This window comes from Macaca fascicularis, chromosome 11 (genome assembly GCF_037993035.2).
Source record: "Macaca fascicularis isolate 582-1 chromosome 11, T2T-MFA8v1.1".
Classification (NCBI taxonomy): domain Eukaryota; kingdom Metazoa; phylum Chordata; class Mammalia; order Primates; family Cercopithecidae; genus Macaca; species Macaca fascicularis.
The window spans coordinates 127,751,584-127,766,756 of NC_088385.1; the positions used below are offsets into that span (position 1 = coordinate 127,751,584).

General features: G+C 48.7%; 1 protein-coding gene across 4 annotated transcripts; it reads left to right on the top strand.

The window, feature by feature from the left end:
• Positions 1-1,495: 1,495 nt before the first annotated feature.
• UNC119B (unc-119 lipid binding chaperone B) lies at positions 1,496-14,972 on the top strand. 4 transcript variants are annotated; one of them, XR_012420770.1, is made up of 5 exons: positions 1,496-2,311; positions 4,341-4,454; positions 7,718-7,829; positions 7,960-8,132; positions 11,243-14,972. XR_012420770.1 is itself a non-coding variant. In XM_005572415.4 (5 exons), exons 1-5 carry the CDS (start codon positions 1,531-1,533, stop codon positions 11,353-11,355), a joined length of 756 nt encoding a protein of 251 aa, XP_005572472.1. In that variant the 5' UTR covers positions 1,496-1,530; the 3' UTR covers positions 11,356-14,972. The 4 variants fall into 4 exon arrangements, 3 of the variants coding, with proteins under 3 accessions (XP_005572472.1, XP_073864174.1, XP_073864175.1); XM_005572415.4 differs by having other exon boundaries at positions 1,496-1,774; XM_074008073.1 differs by lacking the exon at positions 7,960-8,132.
• The last annotated feature ends 201 nt before the right edge of the window (positions 14,973-15,173 follow it).

The window sequence follows — 15,173 nt, forward strand, 5'->3', positions numbered from 1 at the left end:
CTGGCCAACTGGTGAGGTCATGGCTAACTTTCAAAACTCAGTGTGGATGTTGCCTCTGTGAAATCTTCCCAAGCCCTCAGGCTGTTACAGCCCGGTCAGTATAAACCACTCCTGTGTGTTCTCCTAGCACCTTTGCTGCATCTCTTAGTGCAGTCAGTGAGTCTAGTTTGTCTTCCAGTTCATACTAACCTGCCTTGTGAAGAGGAAGGGTCACATAATGAATTGTGTGCTTCACAGTCTTCTCTAACAAAAGTGGGAGCTCCTCCACAGTGGGATACTGTCCAGGCTCTCATTCAGTCATTACTGAGCACCTACCACTTGTCAGGCATTAGCTGAACTGCTGGGAATTCAGGGATGAGGCAGACCCAATCCCTGCCCTCACTCTTACATCTCCTGTAGCCTAGCCCAATGTCTAGCCTAGGGCCTGGCACAGTGGGGCTTACGGATGGCAATCTCATTGGAAAGTTTGTTTTGAAACTGCCTTTGCAAAACAAGCAGTGCTTTAACTTACCTTCTATGCTAAATGTATTTAGAAACATTTTCTCAAGATGCATTGTCCACTAATAGTTTAGTGTTGAAGAACAGGCCTTGGGTCAGATGGACCTGGATTCAAATCCTTGTTCCCTGCTCTTACTGCTTGAGGGACTTTGGACATATTACTTGACTTCTCTGAACTTGAGCTTCCTGATCTGTAAAATGGAGACAGTAACACCTCACAGAGTTGTTGTGAGGGGAGGAGCCTGCCCTATAGCAAGTGTCCTGCCACATAGCAAGTGAGCAGTAAACACTGGCCATTCTTCTTGTTGGTGTGATTACTGGGAATTGGTTGCCATTGTGATGTTGGGACTGGTGATGGAACTCTTGGATTGAGAATGCCGAGATGGTGCACTGAAGATTCTGTGTGCTCTTTCAGACCAGGAGGAGGATGAGGAGGAGGAAAGTTTATATGACGTAAATTCATTTGACCGTAACATATATATTTAAACATCGTGGACGACCTTGGGGGCCTGATGGGGAGTGGGGATGCTAAGGCTCCAGCCACCCCTAGGCCCTCCACCTGGCAGGACCAAAGTTGGGGCAGTACCCGCAGCACCGCCCCCCGGGCCCCGCAGGAGTGTGCAGTCACCTTGTTAGGCCTATGTTGGCTGGCCCATCACTCCTGGCCTGCAGTCTCCCAACCCTGTGGCGGCAGCAGCAGCATTCCCTGAATGGAAAGGCTGCCTTGGTGTCGTCTGCTGAGTTGCTATAGGAGTCAGCCCAGGGCTGCTCACGTGCACCTCAGGTTGCTGATGGCAGCTCTAGTTATTTGGCGATGGAAGTTTGGGAGGCGTGGGCCTTGGTCCATTCTGTGCGAAAGGGAATTCCACCGCCCACCGGGCCCCCGCTCCCGCCCCCGGCCCCGCCCCGCTCAGCCCCGGGCCCCGCCCCCTCCCCGCCCGGCCCCGGGCCCCGGGCCCCGGCCCCGGGCCCCGCCCCCGCTCTCCATAGTTACCGCGCTGTGGAGGCGGCGGCCATCTTGGCTGCGGAGCGATGAGCGGGTCTAACCCGAAGGCTGCGGCCGCGGCTTCGGCGGCTGGACCCGGGGGGCTGGTGGCTGGCAAGGAGGAGAAGAAGAAGGCGGGCGGCGGCGTCCTGAACCGTCTGAAGGCGCGGCGGCAGGCGCCCCACCACGCGGCCGACGACGGCGTCGGGGCAGCGGTCACGGAGCAGGAGCTGCTGGCGCTGGACACCATCCGGCCCGAGCACGTCCTGCGCCTCAGCCGAGTCACCGAGAGTGAGTGCCGCGCGGGCCGCGCCCTCCCCTCGCGCCGTGCCCCGGCTCACGGAGCCTTCAGCGGACCCGGCCACTCGACCAGCTCGCGGGTCCCCCCAGACCCCCTCGGCCGGCCGGGCTGCACTTCCCGCTGCCCCGCCGGCCGGGCTCTGCCCCCGCCACGCTCACGTTGCTCTGGTGGGGAAGGACTCTCCTGGGCTTGACCTCATTCCTGTGAGTCCGGCCACGCTAGGATGCCCCTCGGCCGGTCGGCTCCCTAGTTCTGCCGGACCTGTTTGCGTAGAGGGCCCCGTTCAGCTGAACTGAACCCTCCTGAGCCGGCCGGGGGCCGAGGTCCCCTCATAAATGGGCCCTTGGACCCTCAGCCTGGAACCCCCGGCCATCCGTGAAGTTAGCGCTCAGCCAGGCGCCCCAGCCCTCTGGCAGGCCAGAAGCCTTACCTGCTTCCTCCGCCGGCCCCATTGCAGCCCTCCCCCATTGCAGCCTGGCGGGCCTCCCTCCCGCTTTGGGTCCAGAGGGTTGCCCCTTAGTGTGCAGGTGGGTTCTTCCTCAGACACATAGCCGTGGCATTTCCTGCTCATTTAAAACTGTGCCACATTAAAACAAAAATAAAGTTTCAGTTTGTGTACAAACTCCGACGTGTGAATCCTGCTTTTGACATTCTCGTGAATTAAGAATGATTTCAGGGTTTCAGAAATGCGTTTCCTGCACAAAAGGCAACCATCCTAAGCTTTTTCGTTGATAGGAGGATGGGTGGGAAGAAAAATGTTGCCCAGTCCCTGCCCTGGGTGATCTGGTGATCTCCCTTTTTCTGTTCTCTGCCAAGCCAGTCCCCGAGTTGACGTCTTTTCTCTTGCTGCTGTTTTCCCTGCAGGAGTGTGCACTCACCTGGTTAGGCCCATCTTGGCCTGCCCATCACTCCTGGCTTGCAGTCTCCTAACCCTGTGGCAGCAGCAGCATTCCCTGGATGGATCGAAGGCTGCCATGGTGTCTGCTGAACTGCTATAGCAGGCGGCCCAGGGCTGTTCAGGTTCACCTCAGATTGCCGATGGCAGCTCTAGTAATTTGGGAATGGAAGTTTGTGGGGAGTGGGCCTTGGTCCACCCAGCGAAAGGGAATTCCCATCTCCTAAAAGAGTTTTAATTTGATTCTAGATATTTGGATGCCCCCATTTCCCAACACTGTTTGGGTTGAGACTGTCTTTAGCAGGCCTGAGCATATCTTTAGACATTCTTGCTATTTAGACATTCTTGCTAGTTTTATTGAAACAGTGAGTGTGAAAAAGCTTTTTTTCTGAACCAGTTTTCATTTGGGGCTCTGAAAGTACACACATGCTCAGCACCTGGTCTTGGTAACCTCATGCCCTCTCTTGTCACCCAAGTGAATTAGGGTTTTCTGTGCCTGGCCCTAAGCAGGATTCTCAGTGGGCACTCAGATCCTATCTGGGGGCTTGGGATTGTTGCTCATTGTCCAAACCCACCTGTGCAGCTTCTTAGAGAGAGCCTGGCAACCTCTTTGTTACTCTTCTTAACGTCTTGTTCATTCTATCCAGCAGATATTTGAGTACCCTCTAAGGGTCCAAAGCCGATGTTAGCCTTTTTAGCAGTTACAGAATAATCAGTAGTTGTCAAGTTTGCCATCTTACTAAAGAGACAACTTGTAAAACACGAAAACAACTAACTCAAGCAATAAAAGATCAAGTATCAAAATGAGTTGTGGAGAAGGTGCTATCCGGAATAATCCTAGAAAGAAATCAGTGAAATTTGCTGTGATTAGAATTATTTGAATTTGCTGCTCAGGTTATAGTCGTTTGGGCCTAATGCCTTCACCGGCAGATGTATCCTCTTGCCTGGATATGTATAATATGTATGGTCTACAGTATGATTTTGTGTAACCCACAAACTAAGAATGGTTTGTACATTTTTAAATGGTTGAAAAAAACTTTAAAATCTTGAGACACGTGGTTATGTAAAATTCATATTTCAGTGTCCATAAATACAGTTTTACTGGAATATAGCCACATTCATTCATTTGCGTATTGTCTGGATGCTTTTGTGGCTACAATGATAGAGTTGAGTGGTTGTGACAGAGACCATGTGGCGGCAAAGCCTAAATTATTTCAAATCTGGCTCTTTACAGAAAAGTTTGCTGATCTCGGCTTTCTTACACTGACAGTTGGCAAACTAGCGTTGTATTATCCGCTAAGTCGGTTTAAATGTCTTAGATTGGAATTCTATAAAAAGTTCTCTGCCCTATTGTGACATCCAACTTGATAGATAATGAAAGATTTTTAGGTGTTTCCAAAGAAATCCACCTTTTCTATCCTAGTTTCTAAAAGTTTTGTAATTTTTCATCCAAAGCAAGTCCTTGTTCTTTTTTTTCTTTGTTAGATCCCCTATTTCTGTCCATACAACTTCTGCTGGTGATAACACATGACAAAATTTTTGGGAGTATTTTAAGTGTATTGTGTAAGAAAAAAATCTGAGTTTGCTTCAAAACTTGAGAATTAAATAAATGGTAGTTTTGGAGGATTATTTAACAGTGTTGGTTTCTCTCTTGTTTTCAGATTATTTATGTAAACCCGAAGACAACATCTACAGTATTGATTTTACCCGCTTCAAAATTCGAGATTTGGAGACAGGGACAGTACTTTTTGAGATTGCCAAACCTTGCGTTTCAGGTAGGCCTCAATGTTGTAGTGACCAGTAGACAGTTTTGAGCCAAAGGTCTTTGAAACTCAAATCTTGGTGTGCCACTGCATCCTGTTTCTTGGACTCCAGTCTGTCCCACTTCTGTGACTTCTTCCCGTAGCCTGGCCTGCCAGGCATGGTGGTTTGAAGCTGCGTTCAGAGGCTGATGTTTGTTGGATGTCTATTCTATGCTGGTCACTGTGTTCCACATCTTTATGCACATCAGTGTATGTAATCCTCACACCTCTGTGAGGAATTACTGTTATCTTCATTTTACAGCAAAGGATCTGAGGCCTAGAATTCCCAAGCGACACTTTCCTAAGGCCCTGTGCTGGTTCATCTTATGTTGCTTCCAGTTGGGAAAGGAATCCTTGAAATTAAACTATAATGAGGAAAACTCACCTGAGCTTGGAGCCCTCTTGGAGGATGATAGGGAGGATTCTGGTCCAGACATGAGGCAGTTTGAGCCATCTTCTCACTCTCCTTTACGTAGTGCCTTGGATTTCCCAGACCTGGTTTAGATTTTAATCTCAACCATTTTCTGGAAGAACAGACCCAGGAGCTCAACTACTTGGGGTTCCTTAAATTAGCCTCTGATAACTGCTTCCTGTGCTTGTGATAAAAAGTGCAGGGGTTATTCATTCTGACCAGGAGACCACAGAAGCCTTTGGAGTACCTCACTGGAGGTTTAGCGCCCCCTGGAGTTAGTCATTTGTTAGAATACTGGTACAGATACTCATAGTATCAGTGTGGTTTCTAAACTTACTTTGCAGTGTTTCTCATCTGATTTGCTACTTAGAGCCTGCAAATTTGATAAGGCCCCGATTTCACCCCTACCTGGTGGTATTTATGCTCTCATAATCTAATACTGACCAAGGCACCTAAATGCTCAAGTTCATGGGTAGTTTTTGTTGTTGTTGTTGTTGTTGTTTTGTGGGTTCTTTTGTTGTTGTTGTTTGTTTTGAGACAGATTCTTTCTCTATCACCCAGGCTGGAGTGCAGTGGCATGATCTCGGCTCACTGCAACCTCTACCTCCTGGGTTCAAAAGATTCTCCTGCCTCACCCTTCCAAGTAGCTGAGATTACAGGTGCCTGCCACCACGCCTAGCTACTTTTTGTATTTTTAGTAGAGACAAGATTTCACCATGTTGGTCAGGCTGGTATCGAACCCCTGACCTTGTGATTCACCTGCTTTGGTCTCCCAAAGTGCTGGGATTATAGGCTTGAGCCACTGCGCCTGGTTGCTCATGGGTGGTTTTTTATTGGGATGGTCACATCAAGACTAGCTAGCTTCCTGGGTCTATGGTGTTCTTATCCCTAAGCCACATATCACAGTACCTGGGACATTTCAAGGACTCCAGGCCTACTACAGGTATGTGGTTTTGGATTAGACTCAGAGTTGTCATTTCAGTATAAGAACTGTTTCAAGAAGGTCAGCTAAAGATACTGTAAAGTATCTTGGTTTTCAGTCTTTCTAGTTTTTACATTTAAGGATCTTGATTCACTTGGAATATTTCCCACATTGAGGCTGGGTGTGGTGGATCACACCTGTAATCCCAGCACTTCAGCAGGCTGAGGCAGGCGGATCACTTGAGCCCCAGGAGTTTGAGACCAGCCTGGGCAACATGGTGAAACCCCATCTGTACAAAGTACAAAAAAATTAGCCAGGTGTGGTGGCACATGCCTGTGGTCCCAGCTACTCAGGAGGCTGAGGTGGAAGGATGGCTTGAGCCTGGGAGATCAAGGCTGCAGTGAGCTGTGATCACTCCATTGCACTCCAGCGAAGGTGACAGAGTGAGACCCTATCTCAAAATAAAGCAGTAAATATAAACAATAGAATATCCTCACACTGAATCAGTACCTTTCTGCAGCACTTGTTCTGATGAATTTGAATCCCCAAGATTTGCTCTAACTCTCTCTGAATCACATTGTTGGAGCCAGGGTTTTAGAGTCTCTGGGGTTGAACCCCTACTCAGCCTGGTTGCCCAGTCGCTCTTGGGCTTGTCAAAGGCAGAGATGTTTGATGCTGAAAAAGACTTCTCTTATGTTGTACCCATGTACGGCTTAGACCTGGAGAAAATGTCCTCACTGGACACTGGGGGGTACTAACTCCTATTCACATTAGAATTAGAATGCTTATTCTCTGATTCTTTTTTTTTTTGAGACGCAGTTTCACTCTTGTTGCCCAGGTTAGGGTGCAATGGCGCAATCTCGGCTCACTGCAACCTCTGTCTCACGGATTCAAGCGATTCTCCTGCCTCAGCCTTCCGAGTAGCTGGGATTACAGGCATGCGCCACCACACCCGGCTAATTTTGTATTTTTAGTAGAGACAGGGTTTCTCCTTGTTGGTCAGGCTGGTCTCAAACTTCTGACCTCAGGGGATCCACCCGCCTTGGCCTCTGAAAGTGCTGGGATTACAGGTGTGAGCCACTGCGCCCAGCCCTCTGATTAATTTTACAAATCTTTCATCTCCTGGGTTCAGGAGTGGACTAGACCGGAGACCAGCATTAACCATGTAGAGTCAGAGGCCCCCACATCTGCTTCACCCTTTCCCAGGTGGTCAAAGGGTTAGGCCTGGTATGACCTAGAAATAGACATCAATTAAGGAACTATAGTATCCCAAGGCTGTAGGTCAATGTCTCCTATTTAAATAACAAAAGTATTTTTAGTGGTTTATCTTTGCAGCCTGTCAGAAATTTTTGTATTCATTGAAATAACTTTCTTGATAAGTGTCAACTTTTGTAGCCTCATTCTTTTAGGTTGGTGCTAGCGCTTCAACTTGATTAGCTGCAGACCTAGGCTGTATCATATAGACCGTGTCAGGGGCCCATTTCCCAGCTTGTGTTTCAGGCTTCACCCTTAGGATATGGCGTAAGCTCTCAAACTATTAAAAAAGGCTAATCGCTTAGTGTTGAAGAATAGGCCTTGAGTCAGAGGGACCTGGATTCAAATCCCTGTCCCCCCCTCTTACTGTTGGAGGGACTTTGGACATGTTACCTGACTTCTCTGAGCTTGAGCTTCCTGATCTGTAAAATGGAGACAGTAACACCTCACAGGGTTGTTGTGAGGGGAGGAGCCTGCCCTATAGCAAGTGTCCTGCCATATATAGCAAGTGAGCAGTAAACACTGGCCATTCTTCTTGTTGGTGTGATTACTGGGAATTGGTTGCCATTGTGATGTTGGGATTGGTGATGGAACTCTTGGATTGAGAATGCCGAGATGGTGCACTGAAGATTTTGTGTGCTCTTTCAGACCAGGAGGAGGATGAGGAGGAGGGAGGTGGAGACGTGGACATCAGCGCAGGACGTTTTGTCCGCTATCAGTTCACACCGGCATTTCTCCGCCTCCGGACAGTCGGGGCTACGTGAGTACCATTACTACTTGAGGGGAGAACGTTCTGTTTGTTCACAGAGAAGAGTGTTTTCTGTTGGGTTTTGGGGTGGCTTTAGAGGAGGGAGGAGGCAAAGTCAGGCTTACAGAGATTTATTTTCCAGGGTGGAGTTCACAGTGGGAGACAAACCTGTGTCAAACTTCCGGATGATCGAACGGCACTATTTCCGGGAACACTTGCTGAAAAACTTTGACTTTGATTTTGGCTTCTGCATCCCCAGCAGTAGGAACACTTGTGAACATATCTATGAGTTTCCCCAGCTTTCGGAGGATGTCAGTATGTATCTCCTGACTCTTACAGCACTCTAGATTCTGAGGGCTACGAGGAACAAACCTTGAAACCCATCTGGTCCAGCGCCCTGGCTTTGTCTCATGGCAGTGCTGACATGATGTGTATCTAGTCATTTGACCTCAGGCTTCTCATTTCCTATTGCTCCTGGCTCCTGTTCCAAACTCTGACTCGGCCCCATATGGGAGCAGTGAAAGGTTTGTTCGTTTTTGTTTTTTCTTCCCCCGAGACAGAGTCTTGCTCTGTCTGTCGCCCAGGCTGGAGTACAGTGGCATAATCTCGGCTCACTGCAACCTCCGTCTCCCGGGTTCAAGCGATTCTCCTGCCTCAGCCTCCTGAGTAGCTGGGATTACACCACGCCTGGCTAGTTTTTGTATTTTCAGTAGAGACGGGTTTTCACCATGTTGGCCAGGCTGGTCTCAAACTCTTTTTTTTTTTTTTTTTGAGACGGAGTCTCGCTCTGTCACCCAGGCTGGAGTGCGGTGGCCGGATCTCAGCTCACTGCAAGCTCCGCCTCCCGGGTTCACGCCATTCTCCTGCCTCAGCCTCCCGAGTAGCTGGGACTATAGGCGCCCGCCACCTCGCCCGGCTAGTTTTTTGTATTTTTTAGTAGAGACGGGGTTTCACCGTGTTATCCAGGATGGTCTCGATCTCCTGACCTCGTGATCCGCCCGTCTCGGCCTCCCAAAGTGCTGGGATTACAGGCCTGAGCCACCGCGCCCGGCCTGGTCTCAAACTCTTGACCTCGTGATCCACCCGCCTCGGCCTCCCAAAATGCTGGGATTACAGGTATGAGCCACCGCCCCCTTGCCCTCTCGCCCAGGCTGGAGTGCAGTGGCGTGGTCTTGGCTCACTACATCCTCTGCCTCCTGGGTTCAGGTGATTTTCTTGCTTCAGCCTCTCGAGTAGCTGAGATTACAGGTGCCTGCCACCATGCCCGGCTAATTTTTTGTAGAGATGGGGTTTCACCATGTTAGCCAGGCTGGTCTCGAACTCCTGACCTCGTGATCCGCCTGCCTCGGCCTCCCAAAGTTCTGGGGATTACAGGCGTGAGCCACTGTGCTAGGCCTGAAGGTTTTTCTTTTTTTTTTTTTTTTAAATGGAGTCTTGATCTTGACGCCCAGGCTGGAGTGCAGTGGCGCAATCTCGGCTCACTGTAAGCTCTGCGTCCTGGGTTCATGCCATTCTCCTGCCTCAGCCTCCTGAGTAGCTGGGACTACAGGTGCCCACCACCATGCCCGGCTAATTTTTTGTATTTTTAGTAGAGACGGGGTTTCACCGTGTTAGCCAGGATGGTCCCAATCTCCTGACCTCGTGATCCACCCGTCTTGGCCTCCCAAAGTGCTGGGATTACAGGCTTGAGCCACTGCCTGTGCCTGGCCAGCCTGAAGGTTTTAATAATACAGGCCATCCTTTTAGATGCCTCCTGTGGGAAGACAGTGCCTAAGGGAGATAAAAGGAGGCCTGTGACCATCCCTGGGACTCTGATCAGATAAAGCACCTCTCCTGTGCACTGTTAGTCATGGTTTTCCATTGTTTTAGTCATTGGCCCTTTACTTTTTTCTTAATCAGAGCTAGATGTGAAACTGCAGGCTAAATAGAATCAAGGCCCGAGGACTTCTTTTCCATTCCCTGCAGGATAGACAGTTGATTGGATAAAGTGTTGAGATAGATCCAGCAGGAAGGAATGGGGCTATTGCAGATTTTGGGGCAGGAGTGAGGTGGTGGAAGTACTGTCTGAGGAAGAGTGGCCTAGACCTGGGGAGAGCACCAGAGGGAGAAGGCTGCTGCCATGTAGCCTCAGCAAGGGAAGATGGGGACCAAACGAGAGAAAGAACAGGCCTTGTCAGTTTCTGCGACTTTGGCCTACCCACCTCAGGATCACATCCTTTGTGAACACATAGGGAAAATTCAAGGCATTTATGAGGGTGTGAATGGAATCCTGTGACTAATGATGCCTTAAGTTGCTTTGTCGGCATCACTGATTGTTCCTCTCAGAATCCCAGGTCCTTAGGAATTGTCATATTCTGAAAATCAGATACCCTTTACTCGTGTGGCAGTGCAGTTCCCAGGTAAAATGAGGATTGCTGAGATGTGGGGCAGGGTGTTGACGACAGCATCTGATTCAGACTTGAACCCCTCCTCCCAAGCTGGCTGGAATATGTAGATACTTGCAAGAAAAGATGATGTATAGTGATTTTTTACCCATGAAGCCAAATCAGCCTAGAGGGCAATATTCTGCATATAAACCAAGTAGTTTTGGCATTGGTGGGTTCAAAGAACTTTAAAAAATCAGTTTCGCTTTTTGAGAACTGTGGTGAGCAACAGCACTTCCTCCAGGGGACTCCGAATGGCATGTAATCATTAACTCACAACTGATCAGAGGTAGTATTATCTTTACTCTCCAGTATCGTTATGGCATGTAATCGTTAACTCACAACTGGTCAGAGGTAGTGACTGTTAATTATCTTTCCAGTATGGTTAAAGAGGTCTGGGCAGTTGCTTGAACAAACAAGACTTTAGATCCCAAGACAAGCAGACCTATTGCTGGATCATTTGCAAGTTAATACCCAAAAGGTGTGCGGAGAAGGCTCCCTGCCCTGTGTTCCTTGCACTCATTCCCACGTAGGATTCCTTGGGGTGTCAGGGGTGTGTGTGGAGGTGGGCACAGTGAGGCTCAGATTTCTGAATTTGGACTGGAATGTCTAGAGGTGGTCCACTGACCAGAGGCCAGGGCTGACTTTGGTCAGCTGAGAGCACTGAGTAAATAGGTTGGTGGGGTCCATGTTGGGAAGAGGGTGAACACATTTCCCTGGTATCTTGGCTGAAGAACCAGGCTGGAGATGACAGACGAGGCCATGGGGGAGAGTTGATTGCATCCTTACGCTGAAATGGAGATCATGTTCAGTTTGGGGGCCTCTGTGGTCTCCCCAGCTGTCAAGGACTGCCTCCTTGTGTTCTGATCTCATTATTCTGGCAGAGTATACTCTGAAGCGCTGGCTTATTTTGGAGGGGATACAAAGTTTTCTCCCACCTACCCTGTGGGGCAGACTCAAACATAATTCTTTGCTTTTTTTCCCCCTTTGCCTGACTTGCAGTTCGTCTGATGATTGAAAATCCTTACGAGACCCGCTCTGACAGCTTCTACTTTGTTGACAACAAGCTGATAATGCACAACAAGGCTGATTATGCCTATAATGGAGGCCAGTAAGTGCTGCAGTAGTAGATAGGGGAGGTGCTTTGCCGCGGCCACAAGATCTGGCACATGGAGGCGATTGAAGCTGCAATTTGTCAACACACATCTGGAACCTGGCCCCAGGAAGCCAAGGCTGGGGTGGCAGTTTCCTGTGCGCCAAAGGAGCTGCCAAACTGTGCTGTGTTTTCTTCCCCAGTATTTTTTCTTCTCTTTTTTTTTTTCCTGCCCCTTAGGTTGCAGAGGTACTATAGTAAAGTAAAAGGTTAGGATAAGGCTCCTGGAATCCAGACAAAAAAGTTTATTTTCCTGTGGTCTGGCTGCCTGTTGGTTGTCTTGACAAGCCTTTGTGTCTCCAGGCATAGCTGTGCCTGGTGAGAAGGCTCCGGCCAGGCCCACCAGCAGTTCAGCAGCTTTTAAGGTTCCTGGGTGCTCTGGGAAGTGGAAAGGTAGGCCTCTTCCAGGTAGCTCCTCCTCTCACCTCTGGCATTGCCATCAGTGCAGTCTGCCCTCGGTCTGTGTGAAGTCTTAAACCAACTGGAAGAAACTTGAAAGGGTGGGGAGGGAGGGGAGGTGCCAAGAGTGGAGGCACCAAGGAATGGGTGATGCTCCCAAGCTGAAGGGTCTACTTTGTGGAGACGCTGCTGCTCTGTCTGACTTCCAGGGTCTCAGCCAGCCCCTCTGGGAATAGACCAAGGTTTCAGCCTGGCAGTACCTTCTATTCTCATTTTGGAGGACGGACAAGCTTGCTCTGCCTCTCCTGGCTCCTCCCTTCTGAGTCTCATGAAATAGAATGTGTCAGCTCTGCTCACGCAGCAGTAGTATCTCTTGAGGCCAGAGCAGGTCTTGTATTTTTTTTTTTTATTTCCAGACTTCTTTTAGGGAGGTTTTATAAAATGACAGTGGTGTTCCCAGCATATGTGATACGCGGTTAGACTTCTGATAGTATTAATCAGCTTCCTGGGGCTAATCTGGCTTACGTTGGGAGGATATGCTTACGAATCAGCAGCAGCTTTCTAAGGAAGAGATGTGACTTTTCTCTGCACTGTGCAGCCTGGAGGATCGGCTTTTGATGGGGATTTGACTCCGAAGCTCTTTGTAGATTTCTTTTTTAGGAGGGTTTTCCTATCTACCTTTCTACTGAAGTAGTTTCTGGAATTATCCTGATGGATCAGAGTTAAGTAATGCAGTCTGATCCTTCAAACTGCTAGTTCGAATTGTTTTAGGTGTTCAGGAAGGGTAAAATAGGCTGAGGTGGCCTGTCAGAGTGATGTGTTCTCAAAAAAGTTTACCTGCATATCTGTGGGCTGCTTTTGTCCTCAGACTAGCTTAGTGGACAGACTCCACAAACCCTCTGATGAGATGATTGATGTGGCCAGGGTCCGGTTAGCATCAGTAGAAGGATGTCACTAGGAAGGGACCAGGTATCTGGTAAGTGACTGTGAGGTGTCACAGTACCTGTGACAGGAGAGTGTCCCGAAGTGCTTGGGAGAAAGGCTGTATGGGGGCCAGGGACAGAAAAAACAGTATGTGGCCACAGAAGTGGCCACAGAAGTTCCTGTGCATCCACCACCAGTGCTGCCCCCTGTGTGGGCTCTAGAGAAAGTGGCCCAGTGCTTTGTACCAGGCCAGAGTCTTGGTGATGCCATGTGCTGGCAGCTTTCTCACTGAGAAGGTCCTAGCTTACCCCTGTGTGCTGGCCTTGGATTCAGCCCTGAGGGAGGGAAGAGACCATGCCTCCTGTGGAGTGGGTTCCTTATCACCAGACTGGCCACTCTCAGAACTGGCGTCCACTGTAAATCCAGGTGCCTTACGTGTGGCTCTGTCCCTTATGCTGCTGGGGAAAGCTGCATTGCCATTGTTCCCACCTCCTCATTGGCAGATAGATGCCAGCACTGTTAGCACTGTCTCCTCACCTTTTGTTTCTCATTGTGGCTCCTCAAATGGGATTTGCATGTTCCTGTCAAGCTTAACAACAATCCCTTCTCTCTTTGACAGAGGCCCACGTGGGAGAGTTTCTACTATTTGATATTTGAGTATTATCTGGGATGTGGTTCTAGAGCTGCCCAGAGCTGTGCTCAGTAGAGCGTGTCTTGGAACGTGCGCCTGGGCAGACTGTATCTAGTACACTGGTGGGCTATCTCTTATCTGCGGTGTTTGCTTTTGCTAGGAAGACGATGTGGAGGAAGGAGGAGGTGGGCAGTCTGGCTTGAGTTGTGCTGTATCCTCTACCTTGTTAGCTTGCCTTAGTCTCACTGGAGACCATTTGCGGATAGCGCTTGGTCCATGCCCAGCAGGACAGGGCTTTGCTGCTTCTGAAAGTCTGGTGTTCTGTATCTGGGGCTGTGGATTCCTGTGTCTAGCTGCTCAGGAAATCTTGAGAAGCATTCCACTCTGGGGTGTTAACCAGTATGAGTTTGAAATTCAAGCCTTTGTACCTGAGTTGGGGAGAGAATTGCAAGGTATACTTTCTCTGAAAGTAACAGAACCAGTCAGGCTGCCATGTTATTAAGGAATCTGAACTGTTTATAGCAGTTACCTTGTGGGTGATACAATGGGAGGGGGCAAAAAAACTACCTGCATAGGGGACCCTGCCCTCTATCAAGAGCTGGGAGCACATTTCATCAGAGTAGCAGGCCCACCTGGTGCCACAGGGCCTGCCCTTCCTGCTTCTATTCCTTTGCCTTGCAATCTCCTGGAGAGAGCCTCTCTTCCCGTACAGCCTTTGGGCCAAAATGCCCTTCTAGCTTCTCCAAAGAAGATCCTAGTTTATTTCATTCTATGTTTTAAAAGGTAAACAGGACATAACAAGTAAAAGAAGTTTTGGGCTAAAGTAGGGTATGTCTCCTTATGTATTAGCCCAATACTGTTTTGCAGAGAAAACATTTTTCAAGCATGTACTTCCTGAAGACACGTCAGTCTTTGGGCCATTTGATTTCCAATACATAGGGTGGAAGAATGTGATTTGGGGCTGACCATAAACTGGAAATTTGTGAAATGGCAGTGATTGGGCAATCTTCAGTTTAGTTTTTCAGTTGAACTGGAACTCATTTCTGGAATGGATTTAATAGGCCGTGTCTAATGTACAAACTGGGTGAGTCCTGCCTTAGTGTGTCCTGCCCCACCAGTACGTGTCCAGGATACTCTTTTTTTCCCCTCTGTAAAGTCACTTTCTTCTGATGGCCATTGTCACTATGATGTCAGGTTTGGGGATGAGGACAGTGTGTCCTGAAATTCACAGGACTGACTCCTCACCCCAGTGCACGAGGATTCCTGTGGCATAAGGTGCTGCTGTACCTAATGTAGGAGCCTAATCATTGAACCATTGTGTTACATTCCATGTCACAGAACATCTCAGCCTCAAGAAGGATTTGGTGGAGGTGGATTTACCCCTTGTTTTACAAAGGACCGTGTAAAGTCATTGAAGTTGTGAAAGTCTATTTTTTTTCCTGTAAATCTATTTTTTACAGAATATAAGAAACATCAGTGACCTGATCTGTCCTTCCTCCTCCTTCCCGCTTCCCCCAAAATCACATTCCAGTTTTTATTGTCTTTGTGTCCAAAGTAAACTAGGTGACTTATTTGTATAAAATGTTATTTTGCCACAAGAGACAGTAATAAAGATTTTCACAGTACGTCTCCCTCATCCTGTCTCCTGATTGTTGGGGCCCTTGTGTTGCTGAGGGGGAGCAGGGGCGGGTGGGGCCTCCAGGTTTCTCTTACTTTGGCTATTATGTGGCCCTTCTGTAAGTAGTTTAACTAGAGTATAGCTGGCTTCTAGGGTGATTGAGGAATTGTACTGGACTTTAGGCTTAATATTTTTGCTTTGTATTTTT